The sequence below is a fragment of the Rhipicephalus microplus genome, chromosome 4 (genome assembly GCF_043290135.1).
Source record: "Rhipicephalus microplus isolate Deutch F79 chromosome 4, USDA_Rmic, whole genome shotgun sequence".
NCBI classification, from domain to species: Eukaryota; Metazoa; Arthropoda; class Arachnida; order Ixodida; family Ixodidae; genus Rhipicephalus; species Rhipicephalus microplus.
In genome coordinates, this window is record NC_134703.1 from 34,225,451 (window position 1) to 34,246,847 (window position 21,397).

The 21,397-nt window shown below is 42.0% G+C and overlaps 1 protein-coding gene across 2 annotated transcripts in view; it reads right to left on the minus strand.

Moving 5' to 3' along the window:
• Nucleotides 1–21,397, minus strand: part of nsl1 (non-specific lethal 1) — a 48,381-nt gene that overhangs the window by 24,896 nt on the left and 2,088 nt on the right. For both annotated transcript variants that reach the window (XM_037422727.2, XM_075892513.1), the window contains exons 2-5: nt 12,957–13,552; nt 8,400–8,487; nt 6,306–6,409; nt 8–130 (exon numbers count right to left, since the gene is read on the minus strand). In XM_037422727.2, the coding sequence (XP_037278624.2) occupies nt 8–130; nt 6,306–6,409; nt 8,400–8,487; nt 12,957–13,552 (911 nt within the window). The remainder of the gene's footprint in view (nt 1–7; nt 131–6,305; nt 6,410–8,399; nt 8,488–12,956; nt 13,553–21,397) is intronic.

Genomic DNA, 21,397 nt, shown 5'->3' on the forward strand with positions numbered 1-21,397 from the left:
TACTCACCAAAAGTGAAAGAGCCATCCACTCGCCTGAAGGAGCCATCATAACACGACTCGCTTGTTGTCACCTCGCCATCCAAGTGGCGACGATACGGTCGCTTTTTGTCACTATGATGCCGCCTCATTTCTGCAAATACACATTGTGATTCTGTAAAAACGGTGTGATATCGCTAAGATGGAATAACAATTAACATATTGCCAAGAGCTTTTACTTCAGGCCACAAATTTATCTCTAATTATTACCGTAATATCAATGCTTTTGCATAAGAGGTTCTCGCTCAGTGTACATTTGCGATGAAACTTCAACGACGATAAAGTCAACTTTAAATTGCCCAGAGATTGTATATTAGCTGAATATTATTTTTGGCCACAGATTTGTTTTATATTATTGTTATGTCGCTGCTTTTGTATAAGAGGCTCTCACCTGATGAACATATATGCTTTAATATCTTCAAGGATCATAAAGTCACATTAAATTGCCCAAAGTCTGCATATACGCTTCAATCAAAACACACAAAGTGATATGAAAGAACCCAAAACTGTCTTTTTGCCTAGTACACGAATAGATTTGGCTGCACTGCCACAGAAAGTCGCTGCCACGTACCGAAGCCCCTTTAGATTCTCGGTATGTGTTGCCCTGCATGATCTCAATGTAGTGCAGCGGAAATGATGTAGTACACTGTTCGGCACACTTTGGATCAAAGCCCTGTGATCTCTGGCTTTTATCTGTTTTATTTCTCAATGAGTACCGCATTGTTAATACATATTATTCTTTAGCACAGACAACCGAAATATGTGATGCAGCAGTTTGAATGTAGTGACGTTAAAATACTACATCGAAAACATACTCGGTCAACCAAAAATATGAAATTTGTTTGAATTATCAGATTTTGTCACAAGTATACTACAATGTGAAATTTACCTTATCATGAGTCTACTGTACAGTACTAGAAGAATAACTGCATATTTTAAATAGAAACACAAATATGCTTAAAGATATAGTGGCAAAGCTGTACAAAAGACTGAGAGAAGGCACCTAAACAACCTTGTGTGGAGCAGGCTGTCAGCAGACCTTCAATGAAGGAAGCAAATACATATCATCCCCTAGTCAACAAAGAGGAAGTAAAGCAAAGACATCAAGTAGACACCACTGCACAAAGCTGTGAGCATGTGATGTTAGCATGAGTGGTCAGCTGATAAGTATGCAATTTTCCTGTCTCAAGGGTGGAGCAGGGTACATGGGTTTGAGAGCAGTCCATGGAGTAGGCAAAAGTGTCTTTTGTAGCAGGCTTGGAGCAGCCAGAAAGGCCTTTTCAAGCAAGTTAGGAGCACTCAGGGAAGACGTTCAGAGCAGATATAGCCCCCGTTTTACAGCACTTGTGAAGCAACATTTGTGCAACAACTTTATTATTGAAACAGCAATAATGTGGACTTTTCAAACAGGTGTCTGCGGTTGCCATCATGTCCTGTATAAAGTAAAGTGATTATATCCACCGACTCATTGTATGTTCTACCCACAGGTACAAGCGCCAGCAGGGGCAACAAACCTGGCTGAAGCAGAGATCAAACGAGCCAGCCAATCTCAGTCTCTCGTGTCAAAACAGAGGGAAGGTACCCCGCCTGTCTTCAACGTCCATGAAAAGACATGAGGAGGTGGTGGGTGTGGTCGCTTAAGCAGCAACTGTGACCATTCTTTCAAAGGGCGCAGTCGTGATTGCTGGTGCTCTCATCGCAAAAAGACTGTACGAAAAGTGTCCCTGGAGCAGCCGTATTCTTTTACACCGGCGTTTTGCAGAGTTGCATAAAATCGGATCCTAAAGAGTTAGCGACCAGCATCACTTCATGTAATATTACAATTTGTTGCTGCTACATTCGCTGCTTTGCCCTTGCAGTGAAACTGACTTTTTAGCCGCGTACAACCACGAATCTTTTTTTTTTTTCTTGTTTAACTGAATGCGTGAGCGTCATCTGTCGGATCTATTAGCAGCATATAATGGAGCACAGTGGCAAAATAAATGAGAATACGCACATGCGATCAATGAGCAGTCCGGTGCACCTGTTTTTACTTGCCCGATTCGGGAACCAGACACCTTCAGGAACCGGACAATTTTTTTTTTCTGAACGCTATCAAGTTATAAAGAAATAGCAGTTTTACCGCAAGGACAAAGCATCTATGCAATAGTGACATATTGTAATGTATATAAAGTATACAGTTAAACCTGCTTATAACGAAACCTCCATATAATGAATTCCTTGATATAACGAAGTTTTTCTATTCTCTGCCGTTGCTCCATGGAAGCACATGTATGTGCGACCTCTATGAAACAAATTAACAGCGAGAGATGCCCTTGATGTAACGAATTCTCCCCACGAACAATCTAGAAATTTTGCCCAGAATTTCGGCATTTTGGTACGAGCAAGCATCTTCCGTAGGTGCCCCGCCTCTGACGAAGAGCGAAGCGGCGGGCTTGCGCCCCACGAGCAGCCGTTCTTGCCACCGCAAAAGCATGTGTGGACGTGCTCCCAACCCCCCCTAACCCCCCAAAAAAAAGAGGGAGAGAGAGGAAGAAGAAAATACTTTTGCGTTTGCAGCGCCCCGCTTTTAGTTAGCATCGCATATGTGGTGCTCCGCTGCATATGAAGTACACTCTAAAAAATACAGTGGAACTTCGATTAGACATCCTCCAGCTACTCAACGACCCGCATTTTACGACAGATCTGTTTGGCGCCAGCAAAACCTCTATAAAAAATAATGTACAAAAACCTTGATTATACGAGACAGTTTTATGCCGACCCCGCATCTTACGACTTTGAGATTACGTCAGAAAGAAAAAAACTACATAAACTCCAATCAAACGTCGACCAAATATTCACGAGTGTAAAATATGAACTTGCTTTCCCCTAGGTTGAAGATGAAAAAAGTTGAGAGCGACACGGAATGTATTCTTAGAATGAAAAATTTATTTTTCTGTAAGTTCATGCGCTTCTACATACTCCTCGATCGCACGTGTACGCTTCAGGGCCATTACCTAATCAACGTATGTAACTGCGCGGTAGTAAACACGGACGACAATAAGATACAAGGACAAGCGCAGACTATCAACTGAAGGTTTATTTTTCACAAACCACATATATATGACTGAAACAGAAACAGAAAACACGAAAATCTACAAAAACTGATGACTTAGCACTTAACAATCGACAAAACGTGAACGTTTGACAAAAGCAGATTCAAGGACCATGTGCGCCACTTGCCAGATACCGTAGCTCTTTATCTAAAAGAGCTAACGACGGTTTGCTGACGCAGTGTTCTGGTTCCCGTGCCATTTTTTCCGCTTCGACGATCATACGGGTATGATCGTCTCTGTGCCTGAACATTACGACCGTGCTTTCGAACTGCGCAAGGCAGCCACACCTACCGCGCAGTTACATACGTTGATCATGAATCACCAACTCGCCCAATCGTCCACCTTGATTAGCCATTACCTAGTCAAGCTTTATCCACACAAAGTAGCTTCAGCCAGCCAAAAAGGTGACATTTCGTATTTTTGGTCTGTGGAAGCTTCTCCTGGTCGACATACAGCCGATTTCCTGCCTTAGTTGCACTCAGTTACAGGCTCGCGCACGCGCAGGGGCGTGACGCATCTTTTTTCATCATAAAAAATTACTTTCACTGGACATCAACATTCATAACAACAGTAGGACATCACTAGTTGCACTTGACAAGCCAACAAATTATAACACGCACAACTTAGCTGCGAATAACAACATTCCATGCGAACTCGTGGTCTGTCGCCATTAGGGGATGCTGTTAGCAATGCGGTTTCTGTTTTGTTTTTATGTGCAGGCAATTTTCCGACTTTATGAATCGGTAGAAAGATGCGTTTTAGACTCGATTTACTTATAAGTTGAGAATACAGATTCGCTTGCACTTCCTCCAACTATGTAATGCTGCCATTAGTTACCGCACGCAACAGTTTAATCGACCTTCCTTGCAGAGGCGCAAGTTCGTGCTATGGGCTTATTCAAGTGATCTGTACCAGTTTTTTTTTTGCAGGGCTTAGCAACCCTGCCTATAGTCTTAGTTTTTCGATTATACGACGGTTTTGCGTGGTCCCCTGAAAGTTCACTCTTCGTTTCTGACGCCATGCGCGCATGCATGATTTCACTTCGTGTGCGTAGAGTGGCCTCCGACGACGTAAGGCATGCTTTATTATTATTACTTTTTTCAAAGCGGACAACCGTTTCGTCACTTTCAAGGAGATGTCAGATTAGACGCTGATGGAAAATCTCCAAGACAACGGGGACAACAACAGATCTTCAGAGGTTTTCTCATCCTGTACTTCCGTCTTGCGCCACGATTCGCAGAACCGTAGCCTTCGCGATTACCCGATTAGCTCTGGCAACACAACAGTGTGTTGAATACAATGCAATAAATGCAACAGCAACAAATTGTAATGTTATACCAGTAAAAAAAGGGCTGGCAGAAGACACCCTTCCACCCCCCCCCCCCCCACCCACGTTTTTTCATGCCCATTCAAAGACTGGTGGTTTCCTTTGTGTTAGAGCACTCAACAGAAGTTCTAACACGCACGGAGATGTTATCATATGAACTCTCCTGGCTATACAGATGGGCCAGATTATTTTCTCTGCTTCAGCAGCGCTAGCGTGATTTTACCTGCTCATAAAAGTAAGGATGCATGGGAGCATGTTATGAATTTGGACTTGTTACGGAACATGGCAGTGGTGGCAAATACCTGTCGAGTGTGTCCATATAACTACTATCGCAGTAATAACTTAGTTTTTTGCCGCTAAATAAATGTTTTGGGTGAGCTTTACCTTCAGCTCTCCTTTCAATTTGAGCATTTGTAATTAAAATTTTGAAACAAAACCGGCATATAACGAAAGCCTCTTTATAAAGAAATTTTCCGGGGATGGGTCACTTTTGACTTATCCAGGTTTAATTGTAAAGCCATTTTGATGAAACTAAAAGCAAGACATTTCGGCCAGATTTCCGGGCACAGTGCTTGATGGCTGTCACACCTTGGCATAGAGTTAATATACAGGCTCTGGAGGAAAAGCTCGACATAGAGCCAATGCATTAATACCCGTAACCACAGGGGTGCCACTATGATAGACCAATACTCAGCTTATGGGTGGTCGCACTCACCAGTGCATGCAACAATCGCCCCTGGCATATTTATTTGTTTTATGGCTCTCTTTCATCGCAGTTTAGAGAGCCACTCATGTCAGCAAAAAACATGGACGGCAAGACAATACGATTCACACGACGTGCGAACAAGCCAGTGCAGTCAGCCAGATAGCCACATCCTCAAATATTATTATAGTACGAGGATGGTGGTGCTACCTAGTTAACAAAACTGCAAATGCTCCTTTCCGTACACAGTATATGGCATAAATAGCCACTGCATCTATGCTAAAAGTATCCCCCCCCCCCGATACAAACATCTCACAATTTCTGCCATTTATAATATACAAAAATGTTTGTTTATGATTTATATTATGAGAACTTGAGTGTTTTAAACTACTATATTTAGTGCGTCTTTATTATGGCAATGGCAACAATGATAATGTACCAACATGTCGCTACTCACATGGTAAAAGCTTTATGGGCCCAGCTTTTTCTCTAGAGTCTAATATCAACTCTATGCACCTTGGGGCTAAATTCGGATGCTACTGCACAGTACGGCACTGATAAACGAGTTTGGCGCAGCAGTGGTGGTTCGGCGCAGGATGGCACAGGTAACAAATTTGGCCCACAAAGGCGCAGCTTTTCCACCCCTGCTGCCTGATAATAAAACGATGGAGTGGTCACACATTCAGCAAGGCAATGCTATGAGCCTCCCTTTCCCATGCCAATGGGTTTCTATGATTGGCTAACAAGTCGCTTTACTTAACTCGGAACACCTGCTGCACTTTTTAGAATAAACACCAACGTGACCGCTGATGGCTATTCTGACGATATATTGGTGCCTATAGCCCCTTATTTAAACAGCAGCCAGCCTGGTCACACTTTTCCACTCGCCAAGGGGACAACTTCGTGCGAGTCTTTCTGTTTTCGTCTTCCGTTCTGCTCTCTTACAGCAGGGTTAAACTCTGCAAGCTTTGTCAAAATCGGTCAAGAAATTTAAAAGAAGCCTTAAAGTGCAGCACACCTCCATGCCTGACACCTGCCCTATATAGCATTCTGTTTGCTTCTGCGTCAAACCCAACATATCACAAAGCATGTCAAGCAAAGCATGCCATGTATGCCCTTTAGATTCAACAGTGCATGCACTCACTTGCTGACGAAAGAAGAGTCTGGGCAGCGTTATGTGCTAGCTTCCTGCTTTTCTTGCGTGCCTGGTCCACAGTGAGGCCAGTCACTTGGGCCAAGCGAGACTTTCTGCAAACACAATTTGTACAAGTAATAATATATTTCCATTTGTTCAGAAAGATATCCCGATTTATCACTGCTCACTCGACACACCAGTTCCTACAGGAGCAGGACTTTGATTTGGGCTATATACAGCTTCCCAAACCTGGCAGGGAACAAAAGTAGTCCGAAAAACTGACCAGTCTGAAAAAGCTGTCAAGACATTAAAACGAAGTTTATTAAGATTAGAGCCACCTAAACAGTCCCTGTTGATGCCCTGCTTTATGCTAGGCTTGTAGTTGAGCACATATGGCTGTATACAGGCTACAGTGGTGACGTAAGCACATTGGCAATCACTGCTGCCAACCAGTTGGTGGGCACATGACACCAACCTTTCCAAATTTGAACACAGACACACAAGTATGCCCACATCGCAGTTCGTTGGAGGACTTTAATGATGCAATACCCGAGGGCTGGGGTTGCTTAACCTGCACTGATATCGCACAGTACGTGAGCCTCCACTATTTCCATAAAAACAAGACTACCGCAGTGAACCCGCGCGTTCCAGGTCAGCAGCCGGGCACCGTAACCACTCAGCCAAAGAACATGAGATGCGCACACCGTCGCAAAAACACTTGACACACCACAGTCATGGGCTCCTACAGAATGACGATTTGGTGATGAGTGAACTTTATCCCCACATACTAATAATGATGAAGCTGACTGGCAAATAAAAGTGCTAGAGTGTGCCATGAGCCTTCTGTCAACCAGGAAAGAACGGGAATGGCCTCGGAAACCAAAATATTGTGCATGCTACCAATCTTGGAGGCTACACGACAGGCTACTGGCAGCCAGCAGAAAATCCAATTCGGTGGCTTTCAAAGTTGAGCAGCGAGACTTAAAACGAGCAACTAGGGTGAAAATTTAATTCTCAGCACAAGTGCGGCCAGAAAATCAATCTCATAAATGCATTAGTGCTATAAAAAATTTGGCGGTTCGTTTAGAAAGTCTGAATTTTCAGAGTTGAAAAGATGGCTTGAAGACCGGTGAACTGGGAAGAGAGCATCACAGGAATACGCACTGGACAAAAGCAGACTTGTTTTGCACACACAGCTTCAGTGGCCCCAAACTAGTTAAATCATGCAGTAAGTGTTTGCATTTGACGAGAGTGCTGCATTTATTTCCTTTGTAGTTCTCGCCGGCAACCACATAAATTCACATCTTGAACACAAGCATTGTACAAAATAGCAAAACATTGGTTGTTTCCAAACAGTCCAAAGTCAGAAGCTGGAACAGAATTTGAGTATACTCCCCAGAAGGCAACCCCCTTACCATTAATAACTTTTGGCAACTTTTATTTCAAGGAATTACAACCGCAAATCAAGTACTCTGTCAGCTAAGAAACCTCCAACACAAAGCAAAATACTCCATGCTTGGTTGTACTGAGAACTTTTCCACCAAAAAGATATGTTTACCACATAATATTACGAAGCGAAATCGAGTATTTAATGAATCAAGCGAGAACTGCTTTTTTCTCATGTGTCAAGGCCAATGCAGTGCTCAAATGCACTTCAAGCTCACATGCTCTTGAAAAATGCCTCAAAAAGATTAAAATGTGAACCGTACAGCAGTGTCAACCCTAATGCATGTACAATTATTGAGATGATGCTACAAGTTCAAACATGTGACTTTTTTTTTTCATTGCTTTTGAAAACATTGTTCACTGGTGATCAATACCTCGTAATGTGGTAATGATATGGGCTGATATACTGAAAACCTCGATTAGTATAATAACTTTTAGTATTTTTATGAATCCTTTGTCGTATTACTTAAAAGTTTGACGGGTCAGATTGTACAATAAAGTATTCTGACTCAATTAACAATGAAGCCATTTGCAAAGAGCTACTAACAATTTAACACTGAAATTTTGAGACATGAAGCACCATTGAAGTACACAGTACTTCGTTCCTAACAAACCATTTGTTAAAGCTTGATGTTTAACCCAGAAATCCACACATACTTCCTTAATGTCGCAGACGCTCTCAGTGCAAGCTTTTGAAGTTCTCCTGTTCGTAGCAGCATTTCAAAGTGCAGCTTCAGTGGTATCTCTGTAAAAAAAGCAAGAAATACATCGATTCCACATGAACGACTCCAATGCATAGATCTGTTAGTTCGTAGGTTCAACTGTGAAACATGACGAAAATTTCCCATTAGAAGACATTTTAAAGGTCATTCAAAGGACACATGCCACTGATCTCAGGAGTGCTTTCAGAGAATGGAATTGAGAGATGCAGAAGATGGCAGTGAGGCAGCAAGCCTATTACACAGTAATAAACATCACACAGAAGATCCCACGGCTCGGTTTCGCCGGATGTGCACAAGCCTGCACCGATGGGCACGCACTTTGGGCTGATGTTGCAAGCTCTACGGCCGGAGGCCCTTGGAGAGCACTGGCTTGTGCATGAGCGGGACTATTTCTTTAGCCACAGAGGCAATCAGATATGCAGGTGGCACCTCTACGAACTTTTTAAGTAGTAACGAACTATAGTAAACAGACTTCATTGTCATTCCTCGTCTACGTTCAAGTGTGAACAAGACAAGCCTTCATAAAAGAAAGCATGTGAAATCAGGCAGACAGAATAAAGACAAGCCTTCATAAAAGAAAGCGTGTGAAATCAGGCAGACAGAATAAAAGGTGCGGGTTTCCCAGATCACTTTGCGACCACAGCATGTAAAAGAGTAATTTGAACGCTAAAGTCAAGAAATTAAAGCAGAACCTGTTAGAAAAATAACCAGCAGCATTGTGGTTGTGCCATAGGTTCCCGCCTAACCCACATATTAAGAAAGCATATCAGGCAGATATTTCTGTGCCAAATAAACTAGGAGGAATTAGCAGATGTGTAAACAGAAACGCAGAGAAGAAACAAAGGGAAGTCAGGCTGTGGCATGAAAGGTCTCAAGCAATAAAGTACTGAACACAGTATTCGATTTTTATTCCATGCTGTTTACATAGGCAACACAGGAAGATGCATAGATGTTAAAATAAGGGTGCCTGAAACAGGTATCCCTAGCAATGGCTTATGGCACATTGCACGCACACAGTCAGCAATGTGGCTGTGAACCTCATTTCAGTGAAAACAACATTGTTGCAAGGCATCACGACCAGGCAAGTCGAGATAATCACAAAAAATCAAAAAGCCATGAATCAGCTTCTCATGTATTGCTTTGCACCGTGAACTGATATTGTATTTAAGTTGGTACAGCACAAGTTCTCAAAGTGAATTCCATGACATGAAGCAGCTCCAGTTTTACTCTTATTAGAAAATAATTTACTCATTTACATCAGCAAATTTGCAATATTTTTCCCCTTACTTTTCCCCATTGCATGCCACATCTGCATATCATGTATGTGGTAGCAGTACTAAAGGCTCGTCGTGTAGTGTGCGGCATGAAACTTTCACAAGTTGCATACCCGTGGTGCCAGAACATGCGGACTGCTAGCAATTCATGCTAATTAGCATCCAATCCAATTCAATTTACATTATTGGGTGTCTCGGTGCTTTGTTCGGCCTGGCATCCAAACCAATTCGAATGACATTAACAAGCACCTCTGCTCATGGTGCTTCGATGATCACGCCAAAGTTTCTATACAAGGTGATTGGCGATGCTCTATGCATGCCAGCCACGTAATCAAAACATGCAACAAGCACTTTAATATGTGTAAGATGCGTCGCTTCGTACTGGCTGTAGGCTATACATACAAAGGCTTAGCTTTACGACCTATCCATGAGTAACAGCCAGTGTGTTTCGCCGTGTAACTGGCACACAAAAATTAACACAAGACATCTGTATGCCCAGTGCTTTGCTTGTGTGAACATACCGCTCTTACTGCTTACGCTGCACGGTGCCTGAATCATGCAATGTGTGGTCAGTGGGCGCATTATCTGACTCACGGAGCAGCACAGGAAAGGGGGGAAGAGGGATCTCAAGTTATGAGTTATTGAGAGTTTTGCACCAGTTACGATAGTCTTCAATATTTAAAGGGTTACCGAAATAAAAATTTTCAGTTTTTTTTTTTGCATCAAATGAAAGTCCAAGCTCTCTAGGGCCCAGAAAATGGTACTGACAAGCATGAGCATATCCCAAAAAACTAATCGCAACATGTTTTTAAAAGGTAGTATCTGTTCCTATTGTACACTGACATCACAAAATAGGAAGAGCTTCTTGTGACGTGCTCATGTAAGATATCGTGAGGTTTCCACGGCTGCTCTGTATCGTGGCTTCGACAGTGATGCACAATCCAATTTTAATGCTTTAATGAAGCACAAGTGGCTATTTTTGGTAGTTTTGGTATCCACAAAAATTTAACACTGTAGCCTGATGTCAGGCTAGTGTCAATGTCATGAGGTGCACGTTAAGAAAATCGACTTCAATATAAAATATAAGCGTTTGCCGAGTATCACGCTTGCTCAGAGCAGTATATTTACAGGATGATGATAATCAAAACTTCATTACTACCAAAAGAGGGGACCGGCCGAGAGGTCAGTTAGGTTGTATGGTGGAGTAACCAAAACCTTTTAAAGGTGGTGTCAGAACCCATTGAAGAAAATGAGAACAGGTCAACACGAGCAGTGTTCATACTGTTGCGTGTGTCGAGAGACATTACCATCACCATTACCGCCTAGAGCATGGTCTACAACTCTAAAAGCTTATGCCTTGAGCATCTTACAGTACGCTCTCCTTCTGTATACGAAATGGGGGCGGTTCGCAGAAAATCTACTGTAGGCAAGAAATACAGACAATGAACAGAGCTTCGGTCTTTACCCCAGACATTCTGGTACCACCTTGCAGGACAATTTGTCGCTAGCACTCAACTTTTAACAGAAATACAGAATATTTATTTAGATTTTTAGACAGACCCCCCCCCCCCGCTTCTCTACGGTCACTAGCTCATGTCAATGAACTATAAATTTTTAGGCCTTCTTTACACAACAAAAAAGAGCATCTATCGGGCAAAGTATGGTGTATGCAGCATCACACTGTGACAGTTTGTTTATAGAAGCTTTTTCGAGAGCCAGCCATTTCTGGCACAAAAATCGGTGAAGAAATGCTTCCAGCATAGCATGCATATTTTACTTAACGAGCACTGACATCAAATTTTAAGATTGAAACGTGCTCATCATTCAATAGCTTGGTATGCATAGGTCTTCTTGGCCAAATTTGAACGGCATCCGTCGCGTGGAAGTTATTTTAATTCGATGACTAACGGCGTAGAAAAACTGAGGAGAAAAAACAGAAAATCGACTGCCCTGCTACATTGACACTAGTGCTACGTATTCGGTGTGATACATTCCACAAATACCATCCCGAGTGACGACGCCCTAGTAGCGACAACGTATATGATTCGAGTGTTCTTATCGTGTCGCCGAAGCGCAGAAACGCACGTGAAGTTATCTAGAAAAAACCACCTTTAAAAGAATGGCAAAAAAAAAGAGCATGAATAAACGTGTGGTTGTCGGTCAGCAAGTCAGGAAATCGTTGCGAGTTGCAGGTGAGTTGCAGTCGTCTAGTTCGAAGCATGGAAAAAGCGCAATGAGGGTGTTTTTTCATATAACGTATGTGTTGCACAACACGACCACAAGCTATCGAAAGTGGAACAGCCTACAGTCTGATATCACCGCTAACAAGTAACACGCAGGTATCGTTGAATTTTAGTTCATCTGTAGACTTTGCGTCCACGTTAAAGTGGTAATACCATGTGAACTGTGAGAGGCTGGATAGGTGGTGCCATCTGGAGGCTCAACAAAAAACCTTGGAAGTTGGAAACGTATTCTATTTCTTTGTTGATGCTCATTCGCGATAGCTATATTGCATTGACCCCTCTGCGTATACCTGAATGCTTTGCGCGCCAAAACACACCAATATAGCTAACAGACACACGAGCGAACATGGCTGGAGCGTGCATCCTCGGGCACCTCTGCAGCGCTGCTTGGAACGACGACCATTTCGGAATCACTGTTCTGCAAAAGGTCGACCGAAGCAAAAATAATTTGCGAGGTCGCGAATCGCGGGGATTGCAAGCTCCAGACTACTGTATTGAACCCGAGTCGATACTTTGTATGGCGACGACAGCAAAGCAGGTGACAAGGCATGACTGAATGTGTCTGCTTAGCAGACGAAATGTTTGGGGAGCAGCTGAGCCTGACGTCACTCTTTTCTGTGGAGAAATGGCCAGCTGTGGCGGGATCTGGAGGTGACCGCGAGATAGCGCCACTGCTGATGCTCCCAGCGCTAAATATGGCGGGATCACTGGCCTTTCTGAGTAGTGCTAGATACCAGTGATATAAATCAATAGAAGTGAGTTACTCGTCCCTCATTTGCACTTCAGTCACGAATCACTGCTACGGGGTCTATAGCTACTTGCTGACGCCAAAATCTTGGCATGAGTAAATTTGATATCAGTGCTCCTTTAACTCGAGAAGTGTTCAAAGAGAGACTCCAAAAATAAACAGTGAGGCTGGATCGAACACGACATTTTGGAGCAAACTTCCAAGAATCCTCACAAGCAAACACTCACCTGTGGAGAATGAGAGCACAGGGTGGAAGCCCGGGTCGAGCAGCGCTGCCTTTTCTTGACGCGTCATTAGCTCAGTGTCCAATGCTCGAACACTGTTGTAGCGCCCACCGCATATTAAGCACGGCGCAAGTGGCGGCAGGGTAGGCCCATCCACTGCCAGACCACCATCTGCTGAAGATGCGGCCAAGTCCGCAGCTGCGGCACCGGGAGACGTGGGTCCACACACTGAACGACACGGACACTGTACTGTTGCTGACAAACGGGCCGACTTGCGTGTCGAGGCAAGCGCCGAGGCCGCAACCACCACCTTCCGCTTACGGAAACCGGCTGCCAGCGCCCGTGTCCGTGCGCAGCCGGGCAAGAGTTCAGAGAGAACTAAGCCATTTGGCTTGGCCTCCGTCTTGTCGTCGTCGTCGGCATGGTGCGGGTCTTGGCCTTCGAGGCACACGTCACCTTTGGCTCTCCGCAGCTGCCGGCACAGATCCGTCTGTTGTCGGATGCGAAACTCGAGATCGGCTACCTGTGCCTGCAGCCACGTCCAGCGAGAGGCCAAGGCAGCACGGTCCACGGACCAACGCCACGCCGCACTCTGCCGCCTACAATGGCAATACGCAACAATTGCAAAGATGAGCTGAAGTGTGTTCACCCTTGTTTAAAAAAAAAAACAATGCAAAAAGTGCCATGGCCTGGCTGTGTTCAAGTAGCCATGTACACCTGATTACACAAAATACACTGATTAAACGGAGCTGGTGCAAAATGCACACAATACCTAGCCTCGCCTAAGGCCCCTGGAACTTTGTAAAATAACACTATGCTTTGAAGCAAGCCTCCCTCTCTCTTCCTGCCTTTTTCAGATGCCAAAAGAGATTTGGCGCCTGCAAGAATCGACGACAGCGAAAATATAATGAGCTATAAGTTTTCATAGCTAACTAAATTCTATTTTCTGTCTCGAGCAAGTTGTTTTCATGTTCTGCCACATATTAAGCTTGTCGACTTTTCTATCGACTGCTACCGCCATGCATTTTAATGGCTGTTGTAACAGATGCAGCATCATGACACGCTATCCGATTGTTTCAGGTAAGCAATCAGCTTACATACTTCCCGATTTCTTCCTATAGTGCTAATGTTCGTCCATCATGCTTAGAGGCTCGAGACATCAAGTGAGCAGTGTCTTATAGTATTTACAACTGAAAGTACGTTGCCAGGATAGGCATTTTACTGTTCGAGATGTATTTTGCACTTTCTACCGCTTTGTTTGTACTCAAAAATTGTAGAAAATTCCTTCGTTGTTGTCACAATGTCTCGACTAGAACTCAGCAGCGTTCTTGCCCATTCTCTTAAGAAAAACCAAAAAGCTTGTTTGTGTTGGTGCTTCACAAAAACCTTTCATCCGGCCCCAGACTACAATCATGAAGTCATGAAGGCAATACTTTTCCTCCATGTGAATTCACAGATGTTCACGGATGTTGAAGAGATTCACATTAAACTGTCCTTTTTTTTCTTTTTGAAGGGCGAACTTGTCAGCTAGTTGGTTGAACATATCGTCGGGGAAACAGCGCGATAGACGAAGAAAATGGAGGCATACATGTGGTTGTGTGTGTACATGTGTTCTTGTCTATCAGACTGTTTACCTTGTGATACGATCACACAAAATATTCAAATTGTGGTTGGAATCCATCATTGCACTCTATACAGGTAACTGTTTTTTTGAATAAAAAAGCCTCTTCTATTACTTCTTTCTGGAACTGGTGTGCCAAGTATGGGTGCTATGCCTAGTTTTGAATTTTTGTCTGGAGCACAAGCGAGCTGGTGTTTGTGTTGGTGAACACCCTTCACATAAAGATTTCAACACCGATCAGTTCCATGTTTTCAGCATTCCCTTCCAGGGATAGTTAAATGGCAGTTTTACTTTTCATTTATCCACTCACAAATCATGTATTGCATTCTAGTCTGGGTGCAGCAAAACAAATATAGAAAGCATTATTGTCCAAAAATGCACACAAAGTTTAATAACAACTTCAGTCTTCACAAACATGCCTCTTTTTTTTTGTGTGTATAATGCACTGCCAAGTGCTGAAGGATGCAACTAGCCAACAAAATATTAAAGATTTCTTTTTTCTGATACGCACTTAAGCAAAGATGTTGCATATAATCTTCATATGCGCTGGTCGAGCCAATGTGCTGGAATAACTATCAATTGATAACCAAATTGTTCTATTGTGCAACACTACTCCTGAAGCATTTAATATGCCAGGGAGGCTACAAACATTGAACAATTCTAGGGTGCATGTACTGGAAGTATTTAATGTATGTAACATATTTAAGGTATTCAATATTAATTACATCACATTTCAATTTGTATTTATTGCTAAGGAACAGTTTTGTCTGTATCGTATTACATTTCTCTAATGTAGGGCTCTTCATATTTATTGTTTATATGCACATTGTTGAATATTTCTATGTGTTGTCTTGATGTACCTGCCCGAAGTGCCTGACAAAGAGTTGGTCAAGCCAGGATACAAACACTCTCCTTTTGCCCCTTTTGTGGGCATTTTTCGAAAATGCCCAAATATAATAAATGAAAAAGTTACATAAGCTATTAATAATACAGACAAATAAAACTGGGCAGGCCAGACATAATTTCAGATTTAGGGAGATTTAAAAACAGCCATTGTGAAAACCACTTTCACATGTTATCTAGGTCTAACTGAAGAATAAAGTTTCCACGCCAAATAGTTTCATTTTGTGGTATAAAATGCAATCACAGGCAAAAAGTTCAAAGAAACTATCAAAACCAAGCCATCAGTATACATTACAAAGAGCAATAGGCCCAAGATAGAGCCTTTGGGAATCCCCGATTTGACATCAAAGTCCAGGAATGCAGCTGTATTAATGGTTACAAATATAGTACAGTTTGAAAAAATTTATCCAGTTCAAGATGTTAGGGTCATCATTTAAGGCACCCTGTAAAGCTATTCCCCCCCTGCATTCTGCAGGGCTGACCATGAAGTAAAATTATAGCAGCTTTGTTCTTGGCATTGCCACTTGCCTAACGATATTGGTGCATTCCACAATTCCAGAGGAAGCAACGAAAATGACATTTAATTTGTGTTGTATAGCCCTTTCAGGATATTGAGTTCAAGAAACAGTAAGCAATGAGACACTTTGTCAAAAGCTTTAGCAAAATGTAAAGGACTACAGTGAATAACTTAGTACATAATTCAATAATTTCTTTTTTACAGTGCTAGGGAACGATGACCACAAAGACAGACACACACAGCCCTTGCCCTTTCTCTAACAAGGAAGAGTTCGATTCAAAAAATAAAACGAGATTAGAAAATGTGACATGCTCAAGGGTTTTGTAAGGCATGGTTGTAAGTGAAATGGGTCTGTGTTTGATAAGGCAATGCCTGTTACTCAATTTCAACATAGGGGCCTTTCTTCCCTCTTTTTAGTATGTAGGCGAAGTCCAGCATAAGACAGACTCCAAGTAAAAAGGTATATAAAATTTACAAAAAGTACCCCGCCATAGTATTTCTCAAAAATTCAGAATTAATTTCGCCAGTGCTACAGCTAGAAAATAGTTATAAGCTATGACTTAACTAAAAACTCCCCCCAATATTGACAACAAGCAGTCGCAAGAGAAAAAATGCTTCGATACATGCACTGGACTGTCCGTACAGCTATCGGAAAAAAAATTCACAAAGCTGTCATTTAGAACAATGCAACATTCTGGATTGCTCTTTGTGCTACCATTAGTATCTTTAAGAGATATAGTATTTTTCTTTTACATATAGACCAACGCTTCAAAATTTCAATGATTAGCAGAGAGAAATGAAAGTAGAATATTTATACATTTAAACATACTGCAGCTTTCAAGGGCTACCACAAGAGTGAAGATAGCAAATGCAAAACAATGTACTGATCATGAAGATCACATTTATAACATACAAAATGAATTCCGCAGGTGGTAAAGATCTAGAATGGGCAGGTAAAGCATTCTATATTTCAATAAGAAGGACAATAACTATTCATATACATTACTTTGGTTACGAAAAGAAGGCATATTCAGCTCGTGATGATGCCTGGTGGATATTGAATTAGCAGGTGTGATGTAGTCACTATAAAGAGATAAGTGGACAGAGAAGAAGAGTGTGAAGAAACTACAGGGATTTAACGTAAAGATGAGATGACAGAACAGCAAGCTGAAGAATACGAAGATGAAAACTGGGTGAAGAATAGCTGTTAAGACAATATCCCCTTTAAGCGCAAATTGTGATCCACCGTCTCCAAATGTGTCAAATTAGCAGGACAGGATTTTAAGGCACTCAGTAATACATTCCAAGAAAGAAAATGAAGAAATGTCTTTTGTTGAGTGATTTTCAGTAATTAATGTCACTTATGTAATTGAATCTAATATTTAATCAGTCAGCATCAATCTGCATAAAGAGGATGAAATATTATGGCTAAGTACAAATTTTTTTTATTGCATTCGTTTCAAGCAAAGAAAAAAATACTCTTGACATGGTTCTTGGAACCCTGCATGTCAACTGGTCGCCGAACATTGTAGTGTTCTCAGCATAGTGACCCTCTGAAGCATTGCGCAGCATAAAGATGCCAAATGACCAGTATTGGACCTATCTCAAAGCCAGCATGAATGTGCACACCGTACTTCAAGCCATTGGAATAAACACACGGTGCATCACTCACCTCTAAATTTGAGGTGTACAAGCTTTTTTAAAATATTTTAACGTGAGAGACAGTATCAAACACCTTTGAAAAACTAACGAAGATTGTGCAGATTTGTTCACCTGCATCGTAGAGCCTTGGTGATATGAGAAAGAATTCAATAAGCTAAGTTAGGGCACATAGTATGTTGATGCTCAATTGAGTATAATAGTTCATGTTGAGTATCAGATAAAATATTATTTTAACCTAAAAATTCAGTGTGTTTGTAAAATATCTATTCAAGTATTTTCATGAATAAGATGTAAAAAAGATTGGTCTATAATTTAACAAGCACAGTCCGCATCAAGTTTTAAATAGTGGTAGCATTTAGTGAATTTCCAGGTTAGATGGACAACTCAGGTCGAAAGGAATTTTCTGAAAACAGCAGCTTGTAATTAATGAGTATCTTTACTCGCAGACACCTTTTCTTGGCAATGAAGGAAGGGCTAAGGAGCCCAAGTGGGCGCGTGCCACCACTGAAGAATACAGTACCACAATTGCGCCCTAGTTTTCATGTGCGAATCATTAACATTCTCTATGGGATGCTGTTTATAAAGAGACGCAGCACACACCTAGAAGATAATCATATTTGTTTCACTTTGTGCAGTGTCATTTCGCATTTTCGCATGCGTAAAAACATCCAACGTAAAACGTGCACCTCACATCCAAATCGGCTCGTCTTTAGATGAGTGCTTGTCACCCTCCAGCTATTTGGACAACTCACTAAAGGGAGCTTGCAACGAACTTAGCTCACAAATGGCTGTCTAAGCAGACATGGCAGGATGTATTCAGCGTTGCTATTCGAACATAGCGACCACTCAAAGCGCAAGTGGAACCGGACTACTTTGCGGAAAAGTACATGGACAGTAGCTCTGCCGCCATAGCTCTCTTTCATTGTTAAAAAGTTGCCCACAAGCACAGTGGGAAATGCATTATCTATATTGCCCAGACTACCTTTCTTCTTAGTATCTAGTTTAAAATCTGAGTCAATACTCTCTGCATCAAAACTACAATGTCATTAATCGGACTTTGAGATTGCTTTGTGGAACCATGAAAGATATTATAGGGGGTACGCACTTGATGTTACCTGCAAAGATCACTAGTGTCGGGGGTCGCCATTCTGAAGTACAGCGTGCCAACAGTACGCGCAAAAATACTCTCTGCACACGCTGTGTCAGATCTGCAAGGCAGCTTGGACGTCCAGAGACCTCTGGAACATGTCCTGCATGCCGAAGCACAGACAGCAGGATGGCGCGTACAAACGGACCTTCAGAATGGCACGGCCACGGTATTGCCCCCTCGTAGATCAAGGCTCAGTACATACCCTCTATAAAAGTATCTCGTGTAGCTGTATGAAAACAGAAAAATTTTAAGAGCTCATTTTTCTTTGCTAAGAACAGCATTAATCAGAAGAGACAAGAAAACCACAGAAAGTATAGAGGGTGCTATTTAAGTAATTATAATGTAATTGTGAAAATAAGTGAACAGAAATCTAAATTGCCATTGGCAGGGACTAAACTTCTGACCTTCAAATAACTCATCAGATGCGAGATTATTGGCTAGCTCCCAGCTCATAAAAAGGTGATGTGCTTCACGACGGCAGCAGAGAAAAAAAGTGTTCCACACACACCGTTATGGCTACTAGCGGCGCTCACGAACACTCGCAGGTTCAAATCCTAATATACCAAGTGTTCCAGATATGTCTATTTCACCAGTACGTCTAGAGTAACAAAACATCACTACAACGTGAACTCTTGACATCACGCAGGATACATATTCATCTCAGCTTCACCTACATCTCTGGTAACCACCAAGGCGTTTAATATGTCAGCACTATTGTAACCTATCCACATGTCAAATGATTTTCCCAATAATACCACCCTTAATAGTAGCCCTAAAACTTCTGACACAAACTTGAGATACAGTTTTTTATACAGAAGTTTTTTCTATTCTCCTTTATTATTTAACTTTCAAGCTCTTCTATATCGTGAAGCATTACGCATTCTTTTGATTAATGTTGTGTATGTGCTCTTTGTGAACTGTTGAATATCAGACTGAATGTGTTGTTTGTTTTTTTACATAGTATTTTGTCATCATTAACATGCAGTGTAGCATTTATACTTACGAGCTTACTTCCAGTTTTACTGTAACCCACCTTACTAAATGCCTTTGGGCTTGTAAGGTATTTCTGGATAAATACACGCCATAACGTGGACCAGGAGATGACCGCCACTAAAGCTTTGTTGGTAGAGCAATGAACGTGTTATTCAAAGGAGGAGGAGGAGGTAAGTTTATTTACAGAAAGGCAGAGAGGTCGGCCTGAGCGATAGCTTGCTCTAGCGTGCTACTCTACACTGGGGGAAGGGAAAGGGGAAAAGAAAGATTAATGAATGACGATGGTGTGATAGAGAGGCGAGTATGTAGTGTTCTTTCTAGCTGAGACACATTTCATAGCCGCGCACATAGTCCAGTTGTTTCCAAAAAGATTACAACTGCTCTTGTGACCGCAGTTGCACTGTTGGTGTCTGGCCAAGAGCCCAACATGGTCTCATCAGTTAATGACCTACTGCGATATAGTTCAGTAGAAGAAATCAGTGTTTGTCGTTCACGTGCGTATGCTGGGCAGACACAAAATATGTGCTCAAGTGTTTCTGGCACATCACAGTGTTCACAATTAGGACCGGTGTCACTGCGACCGATGATATGTGCGTAACGTCTGGTATACGCTACACCAAGACGAATGCGGTGGATCATACTTGTGAGTTGCCGTTTCAATTCAAAGTTTACAGATGCAGTTCCTGCCATTGGCTTTTCATCTACTTTCCTTTCTTAACATACATAAATATCAGCAGTAGAATAATTTTGCCTTTGACAAGATCTGGCATATCATGATGGCTATTGAGCAGATGTATTTTCAAAATAAACCAGTTGTTCGATTGCGCTCGTTCGTTCGTATCTGTTTCTCTTTGTTTGGACTTGTTCATCTTTGTCTCGTGCAAAGTGGCATGGCAAAAAGATGAATTCATACCAACTAGGCAGACTAGCAGTTCTGCTTAAGTAGAATAAGCTGCACACATGCCAAAGCATCCGGGTGTGGTAGAAGCCTCCCACAAATGAGTCGGCACAAGGTGCATGGCGACATGGTGGCACTAAGGTATTAGAAGATTGCAGTTCGGAACGCACTTAAGGACACACGTCTGAAGCGTGTTGCCCACTAAATTGATCTCCTTGGTGAGTCACAGCGATGGAAATCCATTAGGGCAGAGCTACTTTAAAAAAACTGCACAAAACTATTTTTTCGCACTTCCCAGATGATTTCTTTGCCACAGTGCAATGGTGCAAGGTGGTCAGAATTCATACATTGTACAGGTAATCTGGAAACCTTGGCAGATCAGAAGTTGATTTGTGTTTTGGTCAATTTCTATACTTGCAGAATGCATATATTGGCCACTTGAGAAAAGTTTGGTTTTCTAAGATATATCAGTTGCTAGTTCAGCAAGGTGTGTAGTCTTATATCAACTATTAAATCAAACAGATTAGCCCAGCAGGCAGCACATTCTTTAAAATTTATAAGAAGCAAATTAATTAGTTAATATTTTTCATATATTTACTGACACTAGGTGCACTGTCCAACGTTTTAAGAAGCCATTGCAATATGACGGGAGAGTTCAGATATATGTATAGAAGAGATATGTAACAAGTAGAAGCAAAGA